Source organism: Barbus barbus (genome assembly GCF_936440315.1).
Source record: "Barbus barbus genome assembly, chromosome: 36".
NCBI lineage: Eukaryota > Metazoa > Chordata > Actinopteri > Cypriniformes > Cyprinidae > Barbus > Barbus barbus.
In genome coordinates, this window is record NC_136714.1 from 6,101,983 (window position 1) to 6,128,784 (window position 26,802).

The following is a 26,802-nucleotide window of genomic DNA, read 5'->3' on the forward strand; positions in this document are numbered from 1 at the left end:
TGAAATTATAATTAATAACACGCTAAAGAGAACGTCACTAGAGTTGTTAAACCCACTGTAGCGGTTAAATCAGAGTCTTGTATTGTGTTCACAAAGTTGTATTGCTGAATGGCAAAGCTCTCCTCACATGCCTCCTTTTGGATGCCTGCCGAGGCTTTGCCAGACAGATGTCTTCCCTAAGAACAATCCTCATCACCACTGAACATAATTGCTACCTTTGTAGGCAGGACCAGATGAGTGAGAAGAATTAATTAATGGTAACCCATTTAGTGGGCAGCCAAGGGGAGGGGAAGCTCTGGGGCAAACAGAGATCCTGATTGGATGACACTGCAGAGGAAGGTGAATGTGTGTGTGTGTATTTGTGTGTGTTTGTGGTGGTGGGGGACATTAATGTGAAGGCTGGGCTGTAGGAGGGTGAAGGGCTAAGCTCAATAGCTTATTTCTCTCTCTCTGTGTGTGTGTGTGTGTGTGTGTGTGTGTGTATTTCGCAGCACCGAAAATGTATGTTTGTGGGTCGTGGGATTAGAAATGCTCCCATTGTTTTAAGCCAGAAATAAAGAACTCTGCTGGAAGTGTGTGTATCGTGGATGAAAACTGTGCTCTAGTTGAATACATTACACACTGACCCATGCTGTGACTGGCAGATCCTGGCCTTGTGCCATGATACAGGATTGGACGGAATCCATGGAACTCTAGGACACTGCTGTTAAGAGGATGTTAAGTACAGGATACTATAGGATAAGGTGTGCATTTGTTTACTATTTAAGGGATGGTGATGTTTCCACCACAGGATATCATTAACGTTTGACTTTGTCCTACAGCTTATTACCCAGAAGAACAGTGCAAGATGCCGTCCCAGTGCATCTGACATATCTGAAAATTACTTCACTGTACAGCTCTATGATTTATGGTCTTTGCTCTAATGCTGTCACTTTTTTGAAACGTTAATTTTTTTGACTGATTAGTTAAATACTTTTATATTTTTTTATTTAACTGGATATATAATGCATTATATACATTATTGTGTAAATAGTTACATTTATGTATAAAATAACGGTTTTATATTTTAATCTATTTTAAAATATCTATTCTACTGTAATGATAAAGCTATCTATTTTTCAGCCATTAGTTTTCAGTGTTACATGATCCTTCAGAAATGATTCTAATATGCTGATTTGGTGCTTAAGAAAAGAAAAGAAAGAAGAAAAAACATATTATTATGAATTTTAAAAACAGTTTGGCTTCTTAACGTTCGAGGACACTTGATTCAACATTTATTTGAAATAGAAATGTTTTGTAATATTATACATGTGTTTATAGTCATTTAAGCATTGGTCTATGTAGGCTACACATGCATCAGACAACGTCTTGGTCTTTGCTGGGTCTCGTGACATAAGTATCGGGTTTTTTAAATATGGCCTGTTAAACAGTTTGGCTTTTTATTTTTATTTTTTCACCCACTTGCCCTGCATTGTAGCTGTATTGAACGTTAGAACGCACGGAACACTGGGGCGCTAGGACCGCGCAGCGCAGAGCAGCAGCAACAGCAGCGTCTCTTTGTTCGGCGTGCAACATCTCTCCTCCTCTTCTCGCGCTCCGCAGTGACTCTCGCGTTCCTCCTCATCACTGCTACACTGGTCTGGATGATTGCAGTGGCAGCAACATGGCTGTGAATCTCAGCAAGAACAGACTGGCCCTCTTAACATCATACCAGGATGTTATCAGCGAGACGTCGGCAACCGACTGGTGAGAAAAATAAAACCAGACTTAAACAAACTCCTTTATTTTAGTATGGTTTTAGTGTGTTGCATAGAAAAGAATTAAACTTGCATTATATCTGTATGCGGATGGGCGCACAGACTGGGATGCATGCGTCTGGGATGAACGCTGAATCTCTTGTTCTACCTATTCCTGTTTTTTTTTCTTCTTTAAAAAAAAAAAAAGGATAAATCGATTTATACGCCTTAATTTAATCTTTGATGGTCTTGGGGTAATTGTGTTTTAATAGTGCATACTTTGATACATTTTTAACCGTAAAATTACACGTTTTTAATTTATTGGCATCTTTCTCTTTCGTATTTGCTGTAGTCCTCCTATCTACAGTAGGTTGCAGTTCATGCTTTGACCTCCAGAGAGTTGTGCAAGGGATTCTGTACTGTTTGCTCAGTTCAAGGGAGTCTACACTATAGCACTTGTGATTTGCCAGTTAGAAAACCATGATCATCATCATGTTAAACCCAAATATTTGCAGCTTTCTATATTAAACATCTATTGCAGTATATCAAGGCTCACAGAGCTCCTTTCCATTTGCATGGCAGGACAGAGATGGGCGAGGCATCCTTTTATTATGCACTCTCATCTTTATCTTTTGTACTAGATGGGAATGGTACCTCTGTTATGAGAACTACTGTCTCAAAGTGTTTGAGCTCTTTGTATGGTGTATATGCTTTTTGAATGGCCCTCGTGGCTGTGTTCTCTGTACAGGATAGTGAGGTATCTCAAAGGTCCCTTTGTGTCGAAATGAAACTATGGATCATTGGTAAAGCGTTGTTGATTCAGCACCTCGGCCTAGAAGTTTGGTTTGGATTATTTTCAAAAAATGTTTTATTTTTTATAGATACTTAGTACTATAGTACTTTTATTCCACACAGCATTTAAAAAAAAAAAATCATATTACATCTTTATTCCAGGATCTTATGTGTTCATTCATACCATTTTAAAAGTTTAAGTAATGAAGAAGCAGTCTGTCACAGTTTGAATCACAATCCAGTGTGTATTGTATCGCAAGAAACTTGGCAATATTTTACCTATTAAATAGTTTTATTTATAAATATAAATGTTTATTGGTCATCTGATGCCCTGCTTTCTAGATATCAGTCTTTAACAATTATCATTGAATTGAATCCATATTGGCTGACCGCTGATGACAAGCATATGATCCAAAAGAATTATTCTCAAATTCCCATTCCCTTAGTTAGCAAAATACCAGATCTGAAGAACATCAACTGTTTGAGCTGAATGTCACTGTGCAAGTAAAAATAGGTACAATGTCATGAAAAAATCTGGACATAGAATCAATCACTTTTTTTCCAGAAGGATACAGATTCTTTCATTTTCACTGAGATGTTTGATTTCTGCATCAACACTGTAATTTGCTTGATTATATGATTATTGCTTTGAATAAACCGATGTCCCAGAGTTGCCCCTTTATGCATGCTTGACGTGAGGGCAACAAAGACAAAGACTTTCAGCCTCTGTAAACAGCTGCCTTCCTCTATATTCACCCTTAAACTTTGGTCCAAACAATGCTCCTGTTCTACGTGCGTGAAACCACACGACCATACCAGACGCAAACACAACTCTCGCCTTTTTCCTGTAAGCAAATCTCATAATAGTCTTTATACCCACATAGTTGACCTTATCACCGAGTGTGGCTGTCCTTGTTTGAGTTAACTCACATTCCTCTTCCTGGTATTCATCCATGTGGCGTTACAATGCAACCAATCCCGCGCTGTTGAGCCTCTGTATCTGTAAAACCTTAACACAAGGCAAACTCTGTGTTTAAAGGATGAGGTCAAGCCCACAGGGTCATCAACACTTTACTTACCACCATTCAGTGCCAACAGTACCTCAGGGTAGGCTTCAAAGCTGAATAGATAAAGCATCGGACATGGAACTCAAGTTGTCTTGAGCGCACGTGTAAGGTTGGAGGACGGGTTCCAGGATGTTCTTGATAGGGCAAGAGCTGTCATCATTTGATGTGCGGACTGGAGGGTTTAGAAAAGACAGGCTTTTGAAGCTGAGCAAGGAACGGTGACGCCAAGCCAGTTGGGATAGAGTTGGATATCATAGGACTCTCAAATATCAAACAAGAATTGTTGCAAAGAATGTTCAGGCTGCTGATCTGAAGAAAGCAAATGGATATGTGATCCTCAGACCTAATGATGTCTTCAAGAATAATTATGTAGAATGTACAAGCTAGTGGAGTATCTTCTGGTCACCAGTCACTTTATGTCAGATCTTTAAATGCTTCTTAGGATTCTGGAAAAATGTTTCTCCCAGGGTTTCTTACCTCATTGCCTTTTTCATATGTCCATAATTCTGTAAAGGATCAAATGTTTGGATTTATTGATTTCAATCAGTAGTTATTATGCAGCATTGCAGCAGTGATGGACCTGCATACACTGTTTCATTTGTCTTAAGTGCTATTGGAGATTTGTGGGGACCCAATCACACTGCAGGGCATCACAGCACAGGATGTCTTGTGTAACACTGCTGTAGCAAAAGGCAGGAAGAACCCAATTCTTACAGATCTATCGAATGTAAAGATCCATTATTGCTTTTATAGCAAATTCAAGTAATATAACTAGAGCTCTTGCAAATCAAAAGAGAGATTCCCATCTGAAATTTAATGTGAGACATGGAAAACATATTTGATTAAGCAGATCTAGATCTAGACTAATCTTCCTGTTCCATAGAAGAAAGCAAGTTATACATGAGGAAATGACATGAGGGTGAGATTATGAATTTTCATTTTTGGGTGAACTATCCCTTTAACATTTGCAAGCGTCATTCTCGCTACTCAAGAGCTTGGCTTCTTCTCAGAAGAACATTTTATTGCTTGTTCATTTTGCAGGAAGTCTGTTGTTGGCCTCTGTGATTTGATGGTAACTGACATCTGACTTTTGTTTGCAGACTTTGGTGTCTCAGTAAGCTTTCTTATATTGAGAGCTCTTCTGAAACTCTGAGGTGACATGTGTGGTATTACCATAGTTGATTTATTTGAGCAAAATCCTCATTGCCTTCTATATGAGAGATTCAAGAGGTCTCATCTTGTAGATTTTCTTCCTTCTGGTTTGATCTTCCAGAAAGACGACTCCACAAATATGTTTTTTAGAAGCAACGTCTTTGTGCCACACTGGTGCACTGCAGCTTGTGTCTCTTTCCAAATGCAACAGACAGCAATATTTGCAATTTCCAAAATATAGCCACTGCCTCTTCAGCTTGAAGAAATTTGCTCTTTCTGCTGAGCTCGAGCCTTTTTGGTTTTTGTTTAGGTCTTCTGAGCACAAAGAAAGCACATGAGAGCCCCAGAGACAACTCTTCTGTTTGCATTTTGCTGCCAAGAAATGTCGGGGAAACCACAAAGATGACTGGAAATTTAGAGTTTTACCAGACTCTATAAAATACAATTTCCCTAAAAGTGTGGTGTGAAGTCCAGACCTCATCCTCACCTCGAGGGAGTTTATCTCTCTAGAGTCCCACAGTCTGATGCCTGCATTCCTTCTGCATCAGGTCACTATCTTAATCATCAAGTCATTTATCTTGCCGAACCAGTGCTGGGGAAGCTACATTACAGCTGTAGCTTGCCAAGATACAAGCTACTCAACATTTAAAGTACCATATTTACTGGAAAAGAAGTTGCACACAGAGCTGGGTAGATTACTTAATTGTAGTCTGCTACTGATTCCAAATTGTAGTTAGTAACATAATCCATTACATTACTCATTTTAAGTAATATAATCTGACTAGTTTTAGATTACTTTTGACCTAACTTTGACCTTAAATAGGATAATCTTGTACCGTCATGTGACCATTAACCAATGTCAGAGAACCATGAACATGCAAATGTGATAATTCATTATTAAAAAAATAATGATTTTACAATCTCAAGGGGTACTTCAAGTAAATATAGGCTATTATGTGAAAGAGGTTCAGATGATTAAAAAGTTTGGGAATCCCTGCATTACATGTACATTAAGAAATAATGGGAATTTGTGACCTTCCAAAGACAGGAACACGTGGGTAAATAACCTACAGAGTGCTAATTCAAATAAAAATGAATTTGTTCATCAGTAGTTGATGCAGTGTTGAAACACTTCTTAAACCTGAAATGAATTTTGTAAATCCAGTGGTCAAATGCTGTGAAGCCACATGACTAGCGGCTGGTCTTTGTGTGGTCTTTTTGTCCACAAAACTGGAAGACTTCCTGAATGTATATAAGCAGTAGGTTATTTTAAAAATTAACATTTAAAAGATGAAAAAGAGGAATTAGTGAGAATCAATATATTGTGGATTATTTATTGATATTCTGTGAATAATGTGTAATCAATAAAAAAAAGTAACTGTATTCTGGAGTGTTTTAAAATGTAATTTAATCTAATTACAAGTACTTACTTTTTGGAATCTGATTACATAATCCAGATAATGAGTTACTACTCGGCTCTGGTTGCACATGAATATAAATTGCATTGTTAGTAATATGAAGAAAGTCAGGAATGCTAAAACATGTTGTACACAATATGTTCTGTGCGTGTGCCATTTTGTGTGCGCTTTAAATGCATGATGTTCATAAGTCACAGAAAATGTACATAATTTAAAAAAAACTGTACGGTAGTTCAACTAGTCAAGCTACCCGTTTGAAATAGTTGACTAAAAGTAGATAACTACACTGAAAATATAGATATAACTGTATATGAACAGTGAAGATGCTATTATTTAATTCCACGCTCAGAGCATTTATCTCACGTTTTGTATAACAATATGCAAATTAGGCTGACCACAATAAATGTAACTTAATTTGACAACATGCAATCAGACTAGAAATCAAAAATAGTGACAAACATCAGCATTTAAGTAAATATTTCACATCAAAAATAAGACACGTGGGTTAAAAGGAATGAATGAAATGTGCAAATTAATCAGTTTACTAAAATAAATTGAACTTCTTGATGCTACACATGAGACTTGAGGTCTAGTTGGATATACTTAATGCCTGCTCTTGCGTTGGTCTGGTGGTAGTAAACCTTAATACTCAGAGGGTCAAGAACTATTTTTAAATACCTGTGTTAATAAACCGTATGCGTTATTATTTGGTTAGCTGCTTTAAACTGACTTTAGCTTACTCATCCAGATTCTCATCAAAATATCGCTGCAATGCTGCACATATTTTTGTATTGAGCACTGCAGTCTGACATCATTTTGAAATGTAATGATGCATGATGTAAGTGTTTATGTATAGCATGTTTCACGCCTAATGCTGTGGTGTCTCTTTAATCAACAAGCAAATGGCCATTGCATGGGAATGATATATGAGTCACATGTGGTTTCCTTTTAAAAATTGATTGAAAACTGATATTTAACGTAGCCGTACTCTTCTTTAGAATGGCTAGTAAGAGTAACAGTTCGGTTGTGATGCATACTGAAAGAAATGCAGCCTGACTGCAGTGTAATTGAAGAAAGTGCATGCAGTGTTATCACTTTCCAGACATAGTGGTGTGCTGTGTGGGTAGCTGACACTTTGGCTTCTCTCTTAGCTTCTGTGAAAAGTGAAAGGCAGCTGATTCAGATCATGGCTGTCTATTTTTCCTTCAACTCGCCTTGTGAGTGGCATATATTAATAACAAAGACAGCCCCTTGCCTGGCTCTTGACCCTTGACGTTACAGAAGTGCAAACATCCCAATTGTGATAAGATCCAGTCCACAAAATTCTCAATTTGTATGTGTTTCCAAATTTGATGAGCTGGTAAGGATCATTGAACATTCAAATTTGTATTTATTTATTTTAGAAAATGCAACTTACTTTGTCAAAAAATAAACATCTGTAAAAGTCAAAGCTATAAGTAGGACTTCAACAACTAATTAATAGAAATCAATCATGGAAATAGCTGACAAACCTTCTGCAATATTTTTTATGCTTATAGATTTAAAAATTGTTTTATACATATAAATACTACTTATTTAATTTAGCATTTACTGTATGAAAGTGAGCGTTGTATAATATGTGAAATGTTGCTTTTTAACCAAAGTTACAACTACAGTTACTATGTACATGCAGACTGACCTTTGCAGAAGATTTTGAGAAGGAATGAGAACTTTTTTGTGGGAGTTTGAATTGAATTGAATTGAATTTATTTATTTGATCAGGGACAATGCACAAAAAAGATTAGTCTAAAAAAGAAGAGATGTCATGTGCCAGGTTATAGCAAAAAATTCTCATTTCCACCCGCAGTCCCTGGACATTGAAAACAAACAGTCCCTGTTTGTTTTCATAACCTCGGTAAATGTGATTCCATATTTAAACTATTGAAAATGAAACAAGACTGAAAAATAGTTTTGCTCTGGCTGTGTTGGTTGTGGTTTCACTCTATGATTTCAGCTAATGATTTTTCTAATGGTGGTAAACTGTTGATTTACTAGTTTGTAGTGTTGACAAGTAATGTCAAAAGGTGGAGACACCGCATGGAGGTGATAACAATGGACAAATCTTATGATTGTTTTGGCAAAATTAAAAAATCATGTACTTTGGAACTAAAATAATGTCATATGATCACGTGAAACTAGCACATTGTTTCTCAAGGTGTTTAAACTTCTACACTGTAGAACATTAATGGCCATAAAGTTCCATAAAAGGATTTTTTCCTGGACATAACACCAAATTTTGTTCAGACGATGTTTATGAAAGGCCTGAGTTGATGTGATTCTTCTCAGATGTTTTTCCTTGTCATGGGGCTGAACATCTGGCAGTACCTTCTTTAGAAGTGCTCTTTCATTGGATTAACTGAATCATTGAGAAACCAGTAAACAGTGATTAGGATGATAATACTGAGACAACACTTTTACATCTGGACAGAACGATAGACTGAACCATGAGATCATACTTGGATGATAACAACTCCACCAATGTGCTTTGGATGCACCAATAAACTAAACGCTTGAAATATATCTACTGGTGATAAATTTGCTACTCAAAAAGTGCAACCCAAAATGCTTGCAAGCTCCAAAAGACCTTCAAACCAGCAAGTTGATATTAACAAAGGAAGATTTATCCAAAATTTCATCAGACAAAAATGAGCTTTCAGAGAGTGAGATCCCACTGGGTTCTGACCTGATGGAACTTCCCATCAGGAAACTCTTCCGCTAAAATAAATTTCCCAGTTTCCCTCTGGTAACAGCTACTGACATCCCTACATCAAAAAGCTCTTTGTCTTTTGACATGGGTCTGTCCATTCATTTCAATTTTGTTAGTTGGTCTAATTTTAGACCAATGTGTAGTGGTCACTATTGCTGAATATTTGTGATGGTTCACTTCTCTGTTTAATCTGTAATTCTTCAACTAAAGCTGTTGACAGAACATGGATCTTGGAAATAAGTAACTAATTGTTCAAACATTTCTCTCAGCTTTGTTAAAATAATCTCCCCAAGTAGTTTACTTCTCTAAGTAGGTCTAAGTGGATGTACAGATGCAATTTTTTGTATATTGTGAAAAATTTCAATGAATTTAGTTGAAATGAGGCCATTCTCATATTATACAGTCAAACATGTACAAGTTTAGGGAATTAACTTGCAAGATTTAAAACTTTTATTCAGGGCAATGTAAGAGCTTCACTGGCAACACCTCTTAGACGTAGACTAGCGGAATATCATAAACATATTCTCTATTCAAATAGACATGGGCACAGTTTGCTCAGATTATGTAACAGAAGAGCCGATTTAGCAGTTTTTGGGTCACTTAAGTTTGGTCGACTGGAAAGTGAATCTTTTTTTTAGTCTATGGGATAAGTTCTCTCAGTGAGAGCATTGAAAAACAACACAGCATTGATAGTTTCATGTCTCATATCACTTTGTGCTCACTTTTCACACTTCGCAGTAAAATTATTTGAACTTAATTTTCATATATTTATTTATTTGTAAAGCAAACTTGTAGTAAGTGAGATTACTTACAGTCTAGTTGTCATAATTGCAAAAATAAACCCATTAAGGACCCCCGTATCGCATGTTTTGCGATAATGACTGGCTGGCTGTACATTATCACTTTCTCACTGAATGTCTTGAAGGTGTTGATTAGTGTTTGATCTCTACAAAATTACACTCTCTGCTCAAATTATAAAAATACATCTCGTGCGTCATTGTTTTTCCATTAAAAAAAAAACATTTTAAAGGGGACCTATTATGCGTTCGCGCACAAAGCGTTGGTATTGATTCCTAAAAATTTAGGGGACTTTACCGATTTTTTTCTTGTAATATTTCCTTTTGAAAATTAAATTTAACCACAGTGTCCATGGCTCAGATGGGGGGAGATTATTGCGACTCCTATGTTCGTTAGTGAATCCCAAAACACAACACTTGTAATGAGTGAGTGAAGTGAAGTGACATTCAGCCAAGTATGGTGACCCATACTCGGAATTCGTGCTCTGCATTTAACCCATCCAACGTGCACACACACAGCAGTGAACACACACACACCGTGAACATACACCCGGAGCAGTGGGCAGCCATTTTATGCTGCAGCGCCCGGGGAGCAGTTGGGGGTTCGGTGCCTTGCTCAAGGGCACCTCAGTCGTGGTATTGAGGGTGGAGAGAGCGCTGGACATTCACTCCCCCCACCTACAATTCCTGCCGGCCGGAGACTCGAACCCGCAACCTTCGGATTACAAGTCCGACTCTCTAACCATTAGGCCACGACATCCCTGTGTGCCTCTTTGGTGCTGACATTGTATATATCTCCAGTTATGGCAGACTGCAGCTTCTCACTCAGGTCTGTGTTTATGCCATAGACTGTAAAAAAAGATGGACGACGCGTCTCCGCTTCCTTCCACTATAGAAAAGTGAAGCGAATACATCTCAGTATGGCCGCTGCAATCTTGAGTAAATGACGTCATTTGGAGCCCGAGTCTGCGCAGTAGAGATTAATTTGGAGCCAGAGTCTGGGGCTGTATCCGAAATCGCCCCCTATACCCTCAAATAGTGCACTATTTGAGGGGACAGCCATTTTAAGTGGTGTTCGAAACCATAGTGGATGTTCTCGAGTGCACTCATTCAATCCCACAATGCACCGCAAAAACGAGTGTACAAGCGATGTACATTCAATGGCTAGAGAATCCCCAGAATGCACTGCGAGAGTCGCACGCCGAATGAATTCCCGCGTCTCACCAGAAGATGGCGCCCGCAGCTGAATCATCCATTCATTGATTTTAGAAGCGCTCGTCCACGGCGTAATACAGTAAAGGTACACAATTAATTGTAAATTGACTATTAGGGTTTATACATAATTTCCGTGACTGAGTTCTAGATAAATCCTTCAATCTTACTATTGGAGCTGCCCGTATCAAATGATTATTTAACAGGAAGCAAACTATGCAAAAGCGGCAGTCCTTCCGGTGCACTTAGTGTCCGAATTCACTCACTCGTTTTCATTCATTCCTTCAAGTGAACTATATGAGTGGACTAATGTAGGGAATAGTGAATGAGGGTATAGGGGCGATTTCGGATACAGCCTATGTGGTAGAGTCGTGAGGTGGAGCCGCGGAATCAAACTCCTGCCCAAACTCCCGCAGACCCAATCAACCATAACGACACGCCCCATTTTTAGAGCAATTACTAGCTAAAATCAAACTTACCACAAAAATGAACAATTGAACATATATCAGCGTGATAACAACTATACCTTAAATGACCAAAACCATATTTCGGAAAATTGTATTGGAAGTGTAATTAATATTTTTATTTAGACTGAAGTCCCATTCGTTTACATGGAGAGGGCGGGGTTTATGACCTGTACTGCAGCCAGCCACCAGGGGGCGATCAAAGAGCCCACAGCTTCACTTTTAAGGACGAGTGAGACACACCTGGTTTATGTTAATATGACAGAGGCTGTGTCCAAATTCAGGGTCTGCATCCTCCTTAGGATCCTTCCTACCCGGTTGAAGGAGGAGGGATCCTCCGACGTCCGCAAAACCCGGAAGTCGGTGTTTGTGAATTTGGACAGCCTACCCTTCTTTCAGTTCCCTCCCTTACCCGTTGCTCATATCCTGTCGCCTAGCAACCGTGACAGCGCCAAGCAAGAAGCGGGAAAATGGACAAACAAAGAGTTATTCTCCTCATTTTAATTCTTTTGGAAGAAATAAAGCAATTAAATAAATTAAATACTTTCTTTGCTCGTTGTCGGAGAGTTTTTTATATCAGACTACAAGACAGTCACATCCAGGTAAGCCATTATAGCCTATTTTTGTTTGTTTTTAAGTATTCTACTAATTTCTCCTACAAATTCATTGAGCCGAAGCATAAACTTTAGCTTGTTTTGTCAGAGAAACTCCTCTCCCACTCCGCTACCGCTCGCTTCGTCCGCCATTACGCTCTGCCGAAAAGAATTATGGGATAGGTAGGACGGGAAAGGATCCACCACACCCATCCTTCCAATTCGGGGAAAAGGAGGACGTATTTGTGGGCCGCATTTGAAGGATCCTACGAATTTGGACAGCCTTCGTCGCGGCGCTGTGACGTAACATCCTTCAAATGAGTACTCCGAAGGATGCAGACCCTGAATATGCGTCACAAATGGGCGGGACGTTTTCCTCTCGGTGACGTGAACAGAGGGACAATCTGAAACAGCTCTTTTGGAGAGACTGTTCATGATTTATTGGTTTTATAAAAAAATTAGTGGGTGGATTTTTAACATTATAGGCTGGTTGTTTTCACACACTGCTACCACACAACTGTGTTCAAACACCTTATAAAAGTGATTTTTGCATAATAGGTCTCCTTTAAGTACTAAAGCTAATAACTGTCAAGCATCAGACAAGTAGTTGGAAATTGTCAAGAAAGCGAGCTACATTACTAAATCGGCTCCATAGGTTCACTTGTAGCACCTATAAGTGGACATCATTGCATTACTGAGATTGGATCTATTTTTAGAGTTGCTCTTCATTCAAGGTCATTCATCTCGCTATAGGCTCTCAATGGGGAGTCTCAATAACCATCTGCATCAGTTAAAGCTCAACTTTCCTCTCTTAAAATGTCAAGTGTCGGTGACATTTCTGGAAATGATCAGATTGAGTGAGAACTTTTGTGGACTGAATGTGAGATATGAAATGCTTACTGAGTTCAATAGTACTTTGCAAAACAACGTATGTTCCATGTAGAGCACCACAATGAATTTATTTCTCTTTCCGAAATCGTACACTCAGTTCTCATCTCACTCACTATTCGATTTGAGTGTATTAATAAAAAAAAAAAAATTCTGGGAATTTGTTTTGTTTTGTTTTCCGCCCTGGATTCTATTTTAGAATATCTTATTTTAAGCCGAGAGCCGGTCGTAATGGCAACAGTTGAAATCTGTGCTGAAAAATGTTCTCTAATCCTTTTTGAAAATATATATTTATGTCTCTGACGGGGACCAGGCTCATATTAGTGGATGAGGCTCAGGGATTTTTGGGAAATGATTTGCTTAGCGTGGGTGTCGGTTGAAAGCTCAGAACTATCGGAGACAGGGGAGGAGAGGTGGGCTTTGAATCTGAATTCCATCATCAGGAGCCTTTTATCTTTGAATACTTTTCCTACGGTGGAGCCCGTTCATAGAGCAAATGAGAGACAAATTTGGTAAAAGCCGTACTCGCCCTGTCGTTTTAAACATACACTGATATTTTTATTAAAATGAAGGTTTTGCCTGTTCAGAGTTGTGAAGATATCTGCCAAATTCTTCAAATAGTAATATTTTAATTTCTAATGCAGGTGGCCATTCTATAATGTCATTATAGTTCATAGAATAGTTTTGAAATTTCATTGGATTTTTATCTTAATTGTATTATGTATATAGATTTTTTTAGTTTCAGTTTAGTTGTAGTTATTTTTATTTTGTTCTCTTTGTTTCATTTTGTATCTTTGGAAAATGACTAGTTTTAGTGCTTTTAAAAGAAAAAGAAGTAATTATAAGGACTTATTAACTGTCATCTGTTATAACACAAATTCCACGTATAACACACAATGAAATTTGTCAATGAAAATATTTTCCCTGCTCTCTGTCTGTGTTTTGTTAATGATAATAGTCTTGAATCAGCATACCTATATATTCAGTTTGAGAAATGGTTAATTAATAATTGCGTATTAGTTGCTTGTGTGGTTCTGTTCTGACGTAAAAAGCTACAAACACATACACAATTTGTTCTTACTCTCCTTCTGATGATGAATCTAGATTATTCTAAGCACATGTTTATGCTTATAATACATGTCCTAACCATATACAGCAGTGGTCTCAAACTCAATTCCTGTAGGGCCACAGCTCTGCAGAGTTTAGCTCCAACCAGCTCCAAATCACACCTGCTTGGAAGTTTCTAGTGACCCTGAAGACCTTGATTAGCTAGATCAGGTGTGTTTGAGCAAAACTGTGCAGAGCTGTGGCCCTCCAGGAATTGAGTTTGAGACCAATGATATACAGTAAAGGCATGAATATAAATCTTTAATTAAAGCCAATTGTGGCATTCTTTAAACCAGCTCAATTATTGAAACAAACTGAGCTGTAACACCAATCTATAATCGTTTTTCTAACTCTGGAATAAATATGACTTATTATAGAGTCACTTAGTTTTTCAATTTCTAATATCAGTCTAAAATTAATATTTTGGCTTCACACTTTTCATGTTTCCAATGCCACTGGGAGTTGGATTTTTGCCTAAATTTAGGAGTGTTAGTTTTACGGAAAAAAAATAAATGCATATTTATGCGCAGTTAGTGAATGAGACACATTGTTATTTACACATGCACAGATTTCTAATTTAAAGTGTCAGATATGTTGATGTGAACAGCTCTGTGCACTGTATAGTTAGTTTTGTGCAGTTACAAGTGGAGGCTGGCGTCGCAGTGAGCCCCAAGTGCCCCTGTGAAGTCCATCTGGCTGTGTGCTTAGCCTCGCTCTCATCCACAATGACATTCGCTGTGATTAATTCTGAATCCTGCAATGAGAGGAGTTTGCTTACCAGTCAGTTGATATAGGGGATTTGAGGAAGAGAGCACAACCCATAACTCCTAAATGTGCTCTGAACAACATTAACTAGCAGTTTTAGCTCACCACAGAGGCCAGTGCTTTTAGACTTTTTTTTTTAGCCAAATATTTTTTTGCTCAGAGTGTCTATTTACACTAAGTGCAAATAGCCCGTCTTGTTGGCAAAGGTTATTTACACTAACTCCTCCCACTAACGTGTGATTGAGTTAGTGGACACTAAAAAAGACGTTATTTCAACATCAGTTTCAGTGGTGTAGACGGTAAGTGCATGCTTTTTGACAAGATCGACCCGAGTTCGAGCCCGCCTTTTGCCGAACTTCTTTCTCCCTTTTCAAATCTCATATCGCATCAGAAAGGCATTTATTTTCAATAAAAATTAAGGAAATAATCAAAAAGTGGAAAATAAAAGTATTGGGTAGGGACAGGGACTGCACACACTAAGTGTAAATTTTCATATCATCCATGAAAGTTATTAAAATGCATAGTGATGCACCAGAACAAAAATATCTGAAAAACCCAAACTAAAAATGAAGTTTCAGTAATTAAATTAATTGAATAATTGAACTCAGTATGTTCAGGGTGTCGTGATCGTTTTTAAGCGAAGCGAAAGTGAAAACAATTTCCCAATAGTTTTAATACCGATTTTCTGAGCACGCCCTCATCTTCTGTTGTTTGGACAAATAGTTTCGTCCTAAATATATATGGTTAAAATTACAATCAAGAACTTTGCATGTTACTCAACACATTAAATAAGTGTACTTAGCATGACAAAATATTGTTAAAACAATTTAACATATCATGAAAATGTACTCTGGACAAGATATGATCTGCAAGTTTTGTAGATTTGAAGTAGGCTACACTACAAGTGCATATCCAATACAGTTATGCACACATCTTTTTTCATACAGTAAGTACACACAAAAATCCATTAACAGTATTCAAAGACGGCTCCAGTTTCTATCCCTTGATGATTCAACTCAGTAAATCAAGGTCTTGGACTTACTAACCATGTTGAGAGGGCACAATTTGTCTAAAGGGCACATTTTGGCAGGCAGGCTATGTATTTAAACAAACAGGCGGCCAGACAGGCTCCCAGCCTGGAGGGACAAGATAGCAACCATAACATTGGAATCAGTACATGAGTATATTTAGACCAATGGCAGTCATTTGGTCAGTTTTGGACACTACCTGTTGGCTCCGACAAGCTCTGTACCTGCCATTGAAAGTAGTCTAAATCCCTGAACACTCTAATCTGTATCAGTCTCAGAGAATTAAGGACACTGATTTACACAAGTCCCCACATATGCAGGAATGACACAGTTAAAAAAAACACACGCAAAATGCATATGAGTAATTTTACCATTTAGGTCAGGTTCTTTGGAGCTTCCGGGGGAATTAGCCTAGTCCTTATTAAAACATTAGATGCTAGTGAGAACCCTTTTTATGTCTTCTCACCCAAATTATATTGAAATGGGTTCAGATCAGGCAATTCAGGGATTGTTTAACCACATTAATCTGTACCTCAAGTGATTTGTACTACTAGTTTTGGTCTGCTTGATGTTATATTTTAGTGGAATAGGAGATATTCTGTGACAGGGGATTAGGGAATTGGGGACAGATTTATTTCCCCACACCCATAGTGCAGCAGGGCAAATGTTGAAGTGCATTCAGAAAGCCTCAGTTGAAATTATTGATCCAGAAAGCTGCAACCTAATTGAGCCGATCAGAATTGAAATGTCACAGAAACATGAATATGCATAAATGAGTATTAAAATGCTCTTTCTAGTGCTTTAGCACTTAAACATAACAATTCTGGGTAGCATATAGAATCTCAATCAAATTCAGACGTTTATTTGCCTAGTAAGTTTGCAATTGTAAGGAATATTTAGATTGTTATAATAAAGCACTGACAATACTTTACAGAATGAGCATTTGTAAGTATTGTAAGGTTTAGTCTATTTATTTAAAAAATAATCTTTTGTACCATTATAAATGTCTTTTACATTCGCTAACAGATCTGTACTGAATAAAAGTATTAAAGGGATAGTTCACCCAAAAATGAAAATTCTGTCATTAATGACTCACCCTCATGTTGTTCCAAATCTGTAAGACCTTCGTTCATCTTCGGAACACAAATTAAGATATTTTTGATGAATTCCGAGAGCTCTCTGTCCCTCCCATTGACAGCAAGGATCCTAACTCGATCAAGGCTCAGAAATGTAGCAAGGAGATAGTTAAAATAATCCATGTGACATCAACTTCAACAAAAAACTGACCCTAACGTTTGAATTACGGTGTAAACCTATAAAAAAAGCCTATTTGTACGCAAGTTGCTGGAAGCTATTGTTTAGTGACATTATCATAGTACAATGATTCCAAGAGTATTATTTTGTTATTTACAGCAAAGTGAGACAACAGGGCAGCAGCTGGTACAGGCTGCGTCAATATATGCAGTTGAACTGAAATCAGGTAAACAATCGATTCTTTAGCAGAGGCAATGGCTTAGAAGCAATAGTGCCTCTGCAGCTGGAGATTGATTGTCTTTGTGTTTCGATTCCTGTGGCTGGTGCCTTTCCTGCTAATTATGGAGACATTTTACAGTTGAGAACTTGAGAAAGAAGTGATAACCCAGGCTTAAAAAAATGGATGATAGGGAAGTTAAGCTAAGAGATTTGGAAGCTAAAATGGAGATTTAGGAGGGGAAAGTGAGACTGAGAGAGTGTGATCTGCGGATATAAGAACGATTGTGGATGTTAGCTGAAGCTGAGTTTTGCTGAGGTAAGCACACTGCCTAAATTGATGGGGCAGAGAGGGCACGGGGGGATTGATGGGTACAGGCTTATGCCAGGTCGTAGAGTTACCGCTCTGATCCGTTCTTTCTGGCCTGATATAAAACAACTGCACCCAGACAGTATATCCAAATCTCCCCTGCCTGATTCATCACTGTTTGTTCTGTCTCTTGTACCGGGTACAACTTAAAGCCCAGCAGATAACCCACCCAATGTCCAATCATGACTGGCTGATTATTTTGCTCTGACTTTTGGTGGCCGTGCTAAAGGGCTTTAGCAGGGAGACAAAACTGCACCAGGCCACGTCATTCCTGGCAAGGGATCTCTTTTCTGCTCTGGAGGGGGCAACCGGATTGCCGCAGTGGAATTTTAATACCCTGCAGGCATCAATCAGTCGGAATGGAGCTTGGTACATTCCACCTATGTTTGCTGTTTCCTGTCTCCCTTCTTGGTCATGAATTGGTGTTTGGTAAAGAATGCCATTTGGACTTTTTTTTAATAATTACCAAGAACATATCAGATGTTGACCACAGCCATAAATATACACAATGTGCTCTTTTTTTCCAAGGTTGCAGCCAAAGTTAAATTATTTGTGGTTGCATATAACAGAGTTTCACTTTTGCAGACCATTGCATTTTGAGTTTCAGAACATCCTTAAGATGCACCATCCTCATTGAAATCAAATGGATTCTCTGACACAGCATAAGTATAAGGGGCACTGACAAATAAAAGTGAAGAAAAGGAAACTTTTTTAAAAAATGTAATATGTGCGAAAAACTTTTATTAAAAAAAAATATATATATATATATATTAGGGATGCACCGAATCCAGGATTCGGATTCGGATTCGGCCGAATCCTGGGCTTTTTGACGGGGTTCGGTTTCGGGCTTTATTTTTATAGATTTATTTTCCACCGAAACCGAACCCTAGACTTGCACTACGACGTCACACGGCCGTTGATTACGTGAAGGTGTTTACATAGGACCCGTTCGAATGTAGTAGGCTGTAAGAATCTGAAAATGGAACTCGTAAGCAAAAAAAGTTTTGTTTGGCAGTACTTTCAACCAAAAGAAGGCGATTCAAGTCGAGCTTTATGTTCAATTTGCAATGCCAATTTATCTCGTGGTGGCAAGGACCCTAAGCAGTACACAACATCGCCGATGTTATAACTAAGGATGCGAGTAGGATTCGGTATTCGGTTTCAGATTCGGCCGAATCTTAAACAGTGGATTCGGTATTCGGCCGAACCCCAAAAATCTGGATTCGGTGCATCCCTAATATATATATATATATATAGATATATATTTTAATGACTCTCAAAATGTCTACTGGTGTAACCATCAAGTTAAAAAGATTATTTAAATAAAAAATAAAAGGCTTTTTTTATACAAATACCATTAATTAATAATTAATATTTGAGGGGAGTCACCATTATGGATGCAATAATGGTGACTCAGTTTAATAATCTAATCTTTCCTTGCCATAAAGAGGTCAAAGATTTTTTTTCATGTTAGTTGCACCACATCACATTTATGATGATATGCCTACAAAAAATTTAATAAAAAAGTGTAAATGTGTAAATTAATTATTTATTTGTATTTGTAATTAAATGAATTAAGTTCTACTAAACTAAGTTCTACGAACTAAGTTGATTTAATTTGACAGGCATAAACAAATATGTAACTGCTTCAGTGTGGAATGGTTAATAAATAATATAATAGTTAATAGATTAATAATAATATGTTCTGAATGGAAATCAACAGCTTCTTTGTGAGAGAGCAATTTTTTGATGATGGGGCTTTAAATGTATTCCTCTAGCCTGCAGAGCTGTTAACAAGCATGTCAGAAACTGAGCCAGTGTAAGATCTGCACAAAATAGATACCAGGTACTTCAATGGGATAACAGAATGAGACAGGTTTTTCTAAAATGAGAGTATTAACCTTCCTTTTGGTGACACATTGGGCCAGCATGAGGTTATATAAACTAGGACTTCCTCGTTCCTTTTCATAAGGCTCAAAAGATATGCTACTGATTCTTTTGTTCACATTTTTCCATCTCCGTGAAAGCCAGCAGTGTTTTTAGGAATTGTTTGAACAAGAAAAGGTCTGCCAATGTTGAAGCCTTTCCTTGTCCTGGAATAGAAACGCCACAGTGGATGTCTCGCCTTCATTTCATGAGTTAAGATCTGTGATTGATGCGGCTAAAGGACTCTGTCCTTGCTAAATTTAGCTGTGAGGCGACCGGGACAGTAATTGAAAACGGAAGAGGGATGCTGCATTTTTCTTTCTCAATTTGGATTCAATTTCTGATCACCTTTCTAGATAAAAGTATACCTAATAATAAAAATAACCAAGGATTTACACAGTTCTTCTCAACTGGTTTTCTTCTAGGTTTTATATGTGCCTTCTTTAATTTTACAGCCTGACAAGCAAACTCCTATTTAATATAATCTTTCTTTTGATGCTGCGTGTTTTTGTTCATGACTTTTCTTCTACTTAAAGTCAAAATCACACGTCAAACCAACAAAGAACCAAAACAAATTGCTGTTTGACATACTCTAACTCATGTGTCCATGTATGGATCCCATAACAAATCCCTCTTGTGATGAGAAACCTCATGAATAATCCAGTCCTGAAAAGTAAGGATGTTTCATTTAACCCAGTTTTAGACCTACAGGGCCTGAGATTAGGAGTCAAGTCCATCCAGATCCATTTTCCCTTAGGAACGGTCTGGAAGCTTCTGTGGGTGTTTTGCGTGGATAACAGAATTTGCCCCTGATGATGGAGGCAGTTTCACAAGAATGGCATCAGCGCTGGCCTGTGATCACAGCGCAGAGTTGGACAGAATGGAGTGTGAATCTCTCCAACTCCTACTGACGGCACTGGTGACATATTTCTGAGATTTCAGTGCCCCAGAAACACATGAACATCATAGTGCATGGTTAAAATAAGAAATTGAGGTATGTGCTCAACAGGGGCTTTTATTGGGGTATTGAATAGTGATGAACCAAAATGACATTTTTCAAAAAACAGAAACAACTATACTTTCAGATAATATAATATTATAGAAATAAAGGGCCACTTTAGTGTACTTAAAGTACTTAAAGTGTAATTATACATTATGTACTGAGTAATATTAATTAACTACATGTACTTACTATATGGCTAGGGTTAGGGTTACTTGCATGTAATTATGCATAATTAATTGTTATTATAATAGTAAGTACATGTAACGTATAAGGACACCTTAAAATAAAATGTTACCGAGGAAGTTTTACTTTAAAGTACATTTTAAATCATTGTTTTATTTTCTTTTGTGATTTTAAGGTACTCTTATTTTAAGCACATGTAAAGTACTTGTTTACTTAACGTAAATATTATTACATGTACAAAGTTGCAGCATCATCATTACGTCATTACAAATGTATTTGAATACATGACACATGAGTGTCAATAGAAATAACATTAAAGTATATCCTTGCCAACACCAGGCACTACTGAATATGATACACTTTAAGCCTTTTTGGATAAAATAAGCATCAAATCAACAAATCTTCAAAATAAACAAATCAGCTTGATCTGAAGCTCTGAGGAATTTTGTAATTAATGTTAGGGCAGCACACGTAAGGAGAGGGTTTTCCAAAAAGCCCTGCTGAATAGTCTTGGTTGGCAGGCATACAAAGAGTTTTCCCACCTGTTTCTTTCTCTTTCTCATTCACCATCTCGGCCCGTCTCTCTTTCTGTTTCCATTCACACATTTGGCACATTTATTTTCATTTTCACTCTCTTTCTGTGCTTTCCCAGGCTCGGCACTTGCTCACAGCTATGCTTTTTTGAAATAAACATGTTCCTGTCAGTCTGGACAGGAGTAAAGTCAGGAAAAAATGTCACTCATGCACTACCCCCACTAAGACTCAACTCGAAGGCAGTGGCATAGCTCATTTGAGTTTTAGTTGTTTCAGGCTGTCTAATAATTTAACCTAACCTCAGTGTATCTCAATGTCATGTTTGTTTTTCTAGTGGTTCACGGTCAGACAGTTTTCTAAGGGTTATGCAAGCACATGACACAGCAATAGCAATGCAATAGACCTTAGTCAGTGTAGAGGATATATGTAATGTGAGCTGAATGAAAATTAGACTGCGATGAACAAAAGTACAGTTTGATCAAAATATCATAATGTCTTCCAAATAGTTCGACCAAAAAGCATGCTCTGTCTTCATTTACTGTGCTTAATTGTATTAAATGCGCATTTGTTGTGTACTTTAAATCTTACAAGTATACTATACTTGTAGATAATATAATCTTAATAAAATAAAAGACCACTTAATTTACTTAACTGTTTCTTACAGTAGCACTTACAGTAAGTACACCTTAATAAAGTGCACTTTGGAATAATATTAAAATGAGCTAGTTTGTCAATTTTATTTTAAAGTACATTTTATATCATTATGTTTGAATAATCTTTTGTCGTGCTTTAAAGTAAACTAACAAAGTAAACACATCTTGATTATCATTTTATGGAAGAACTGTAACTGCTGAATAACGGTAATGTGTTATTCTGTATTACATTTAAAATGAATGTATGTTAGACATTAAATTGCAATCATTGCAAATGTGTAATTACAAATATATTTAAATATGTGTGACATACACGTTTCAGACCATAAAGTGTATTTTAGTTTACCATAAGTGCTTACATCCAAATACAATCAAAATCATTTAAGATGCAATACTTGTGTGAGTCAAAAAAAATCACTCTAAAGTTCAACTAATTGCATTTATTATAAAAAATGTATCATTATTTATTGGCTTTGTAATTGTTTATGTTCCATAAAATAAAGAAATAAACACAGGTTTGAATGACATAATGGTGAGTAAATGATGGCAGAATTGTCATTTTTAGAGTGAGCTCTAAAGAAAAAAAAAAAAGCCCTTACTTGCCAAAAATCTCAGTGACCAGTGATTTAGCATTTAGCTTTTCTTGACTGTATTAGTACACCTGATGATATATATATATAGTTATCCAGTCTTGGCAAAACACTCCCTTAATCTGTTTCAAAGCTCACAGAAGCATCGTATGCATCCAGAATTAGCTAGAGGTCCTTGGGAAGCACACAGTGGCAATTTTTGGGACAAAACTCCCACTGCTGACCTTATAGTGTGAATACTGTGCTGGTGACCAAGAAACAAATCTGTGTCAAGCCCTAGTAGAAGCAGTCTGCTGACTCACATATTACCATCTCCTCCCTGAGGAAGGACCATCCTCAGATTTTCACTAAACGTAATCCCTTATATATTCAGAGGAAAGACTGTTTTCACCAATGTAATCCATATGCATTGCATCCTGTTTTTCCTAATAGCTGGCTAGTACACATGGGCTGCAACCACAAGCCAAGTCATCTGTGGCTTCAACATGTTGTTTTCTCCCTCTGACAGATGGCTAGTCAGTATTCAGTGTGAAATGGTGGTACAAATTGTGTTTGTTTGTCATTTGGGCTATGCAGTTTCAATTGCTGACGCTGGTGAAATCCACAGAGGGCCACTAGCACAAGCTCTTGTCACTGAATAGTACTCAGTGCAGTCACTATATTGGTCTTCCTCCATTTTGAGATTCTGCTTTGCTTCTTTTGCTTTTAAACAGTAAACGCTGCCTTAAAGGAGCCAAATGGTACACTTTTGTAAAGATTTCTTGCACCAAAACAGAATTTGTTTTAAATGTACATTTTCTGTTTTGGCACTGTACCTTTACGACTTCTTAAAGGTAAAGTAGCTATTTTTTGATTGGTTAAACTCTTGATTGTTGATCAATAATTCAGTCTCTAATTGTAAGAATTAACAGAACTCCAGCACTCAAAGATGGCCGAAAATAGCTGGTGCTATTTGTGTTTGTTCATAAAGTTGTACAATTTGCTCAATCATTAATTTTGCAGTCTGTTTTTACGAAGTCTAAAATGTGTGAGCTTTACAACACCAAAAGTCGCCGACTCGCCAGCCAATTTAAGAGTTTTATGATGTGTGACTTAGTCAAACCTCCTGTGGGTATTGTTCCTTTTTTCACAGAGGTGACTGTTAAACGTTAATGTAGTTAGTGGACAGATGTGCTCTGTGCTGGATTTATGTAGTTTCAGTGGACATGGCAGAGGGGTGAGTGGGTTGACTGAAGCATCAGGCTATTTCTGATCATCCTTTGTTGTTTCTTTTTTTTCTTACTCGCAGCTGCATCTGCCAGTTCCACCTCATTGTTTCCCTGTGACGTTTCTTTTGTGTGTTTCATTGATGAAGTGGAAATGACCCCTGCTGCTGTGCTATGAGCCCACTCACTAGTGGACATCTGGACAGTCACGGCTGCACTGTCCACACAGATGGTCCTTTCAGAGTGTCTATTGAAAAGGATTGCAGGCCAGCGAATGCAATGACATTTGAGAGGCTGATGAAAGCTCAAATCTTGCCATTGATCCTGCAAACACACTCCAGCAAAGATTTTGTGTACCAGTAATTTAGTCTTATTTTCCAGTTGAAATATTCAAGAATTCTTAAAACATTTTGATTTTGGAGAGAGAGAAAAAACAAAGAAATCAAACCTCACTTTATTAGATTTATACTTTGGCAATGGGAAAATATAATTACCAGGTACCATAGGATTATTTTATTGACTACAATAATTACATTTTTTAAATCTTTTTTATTTTAATTAATTATTTTGTTGCACCAAATTAAATGTTAATGTACACACTATTTATTTAAAAGCACAGCTAAAAGATTTAATCATCATGCGTGTTAAAATGAGACTGGTAGGTTGGGTATCAGTACAGATTTCCGGATTCAGTTTGTGACTCACAAGGTTTTGATTCAATGTGATTCAAATTTCAATTTCAATGTTTATTTTATTTTTATTTATTTATTTTCTAAAATATGAAAGAAATGAATCAGGATGTGAATTATACAGTGCAGTCTTTCGGACTGATTTCAGCGTTATCTTTGAACAATTTAAAAACTGGCTCATATTTATTTCTGGAATCAGGATATTAAGAAAAAGATATTAAATAAAAAGGTAATGCATAACCAAAAAATAATTCAACTAGTAAAGTAGTCCCTCTGCTTTAAGAATGATTTTGATTTTATAGTTTAAATAACACAATTGTCTATGGATGAATTAATTGATTAGGTTAGTCCTGCAACAAAATATAAGCAGCATATTTCTGCTGCACATTGCCCCGTATACAGATTATGACTGTAAATACAATTTTCGCAAACTTATTTTCAGTGATAATCGACAGCATTTCTTTTAGGTTTATCTTGGAAACCATTGCACCTCATGATTGCCTTTTTACACCTCATACAGGTGTTGTTGTCTCTTCAACTTTATAGACGATAACAACATTATTCAGAGTGCTGCCTTGGATTGTTTTACAGTATTTCTCTGCTTTGGTGTAGAAAATGAATTTATCAGGCCTTGGAGTTGAAGATGGACGGCTGGCTGTGGTTAGATTGTGCAATTATTGTACAGTCCAGTTAAATATTCTTGGTGGTGAAAGGCCCAATGTGTCTGGTTAGTGCAAAAGGCCTGTAGACTGCATGTCACACATTGCACACATTATGATACTGTAACCTGCCTTGTTTGATTAGTGTTTGCTGCTAATAACAGAGTTTGATGTGCCATCAGGCTGAATGATTCAGGCATTTGTCAGCAGTATAGAGTAATGCTATTATCAGAAGAGTAAAGGAAAGCTGCCAACTGCAGTTGACTGATAATGACTTTCGTTTATCATGGAATCTATATCATGGAGCATTGATCATTTCCTTTACAAATATGCCTTCAAACAATGCTATATGAGTGATTCACAAAAATGGACAGTGATGCTGGCTTACAATTGTTTGTGTCCACACACTTTCAGAGTAGCTGTTCAGCATTGAGGCCCCCAAATAGTTGGTGGGAATCCGCACTTTTGGGGGGCCCCTCATGATCATATGAACCAATTAAATGAGTGAAATTTGCATTTCAATGAATAGCCTTTGCTAACTGGTTTCCTTTGATTGGAAACAATGATTTTCAATTAGAACTTATCACTTAACTCATACTATATGTCACAATTGAGATGCATCTATATTAAAATTCTACACTGTAAAAAAAAAAGGGGGGGGGGATGCAATGCAGCGCAAAATTATAAATCCAGGTAAAACATCTGTAAAAACAAAATTAAATAAATAATAATAATACCGAAAATTCCTTTGTATACATACAGTATATTGTGTCCTATTTTTTTAAAGAAATTATTCAGAGTGTATAGATACACTATATAATGTGTATAGGCTTTCCTGTAGCTCAAATAGTAGAGCATGGCGCTAGCAACGCCAAGATCATGGGTTCGATTCCCAGTGAAAGCAAGAGCTGATTAAAATGTAGAAACTGTAACTTGAATGCAATGTAAGTCGCTTTGGATAAAAGCGTCTGCTAAATGCATAAATGTAGATACAGGTAATTATTTTAATGTTATGGCCACTAACTGTAAATGGCTGATATATAAAATATAAATATATGTATGTGTGTATGTATATTTATTATATTTTGTACAGATAAATAAAAAAAAATAATTAAATAATCAAATAAAATCAAGCACTAAAAATATTTTTAAATGCTTTACGTGAATTTATGTATCAAATTTGTATTTATTTTTTTATTTGAGAAAGATTATTTTAATTAGTGTTTTTGAATATTCACTTTAGATGAGTGTTAGATGATGGCAAATGTAATCTAAATGTAAAATAGGGGAAGTAAGCATGCACAATTAAATATCAAATATTGCCCGATATATTTAATTTCCTAAATGTTTTTGTTCTAATAATTTGAAAACAATATGAGGAGGGCTGAAGGTTTTTTCTTTTTTCTTTTAAGACCTTGAATCTTAATGAGATATGCAAGGGCGTGAATCTCTTTCATGTCGTCTATACACCCACTAAAATTACCAGACCAAACAACTCAAAACAATGTCCACTTTAGATGAATTAACAGTGGCACAGTTACTGAAAAATGGCTGCACATGTTTATCATCCAGTGAATTGTTTTGGAAAGCAGCTGAGAATAAGATGACAAATGTCTGTCATGCAGTAGAGTCCTGCAGATGGTGTGGTTTGGAAAAAATGTTTTAAGTGGAACTCAAGCGCCAATAAGCAAATACTGTAATTATGTTTTTGTAAGTGGCAGTGCTTCAGTTGGGCCATTCTGATTAGAAAAAATT

At 37.0% G+C, this 26,802-nt stretch overlaps 1 protein-coding gene across 8 annotated transcripts in view; it reads left to right on the forward strand.

Annotated features, from left to right (window-relative positions):
- The first annotated feature begins 1,606 nt into the window (after positions 1 to 1,606).
- Positions 1,607 to 26,802, forward strand: part of LOC306856211 (drebrin-like) — a 77,434-nt gene continuing 52,238 nt past the window's right edge. For 6 of the 8 annotated variants that reach the window (XM_079395330.1, XM_079395334.1, XM_079395331.1 and 3 more), the window contains exon 1: positions 1,607 to 1,746. In XM_079395330.1, the coding sequence (XP_079251456.1) occupies positions 1,664 to 1,746 (83 nt within the window). In that variant the 5' untranslated portion in view covers positions 1,607 to 1,663. The remainder of the gene's footprint in view (positions 1,747 to 26,802) is intronic. The other 2 variants (XM_079395332.1, XM_079395336.1) reach the window with 1 other exon arrangement.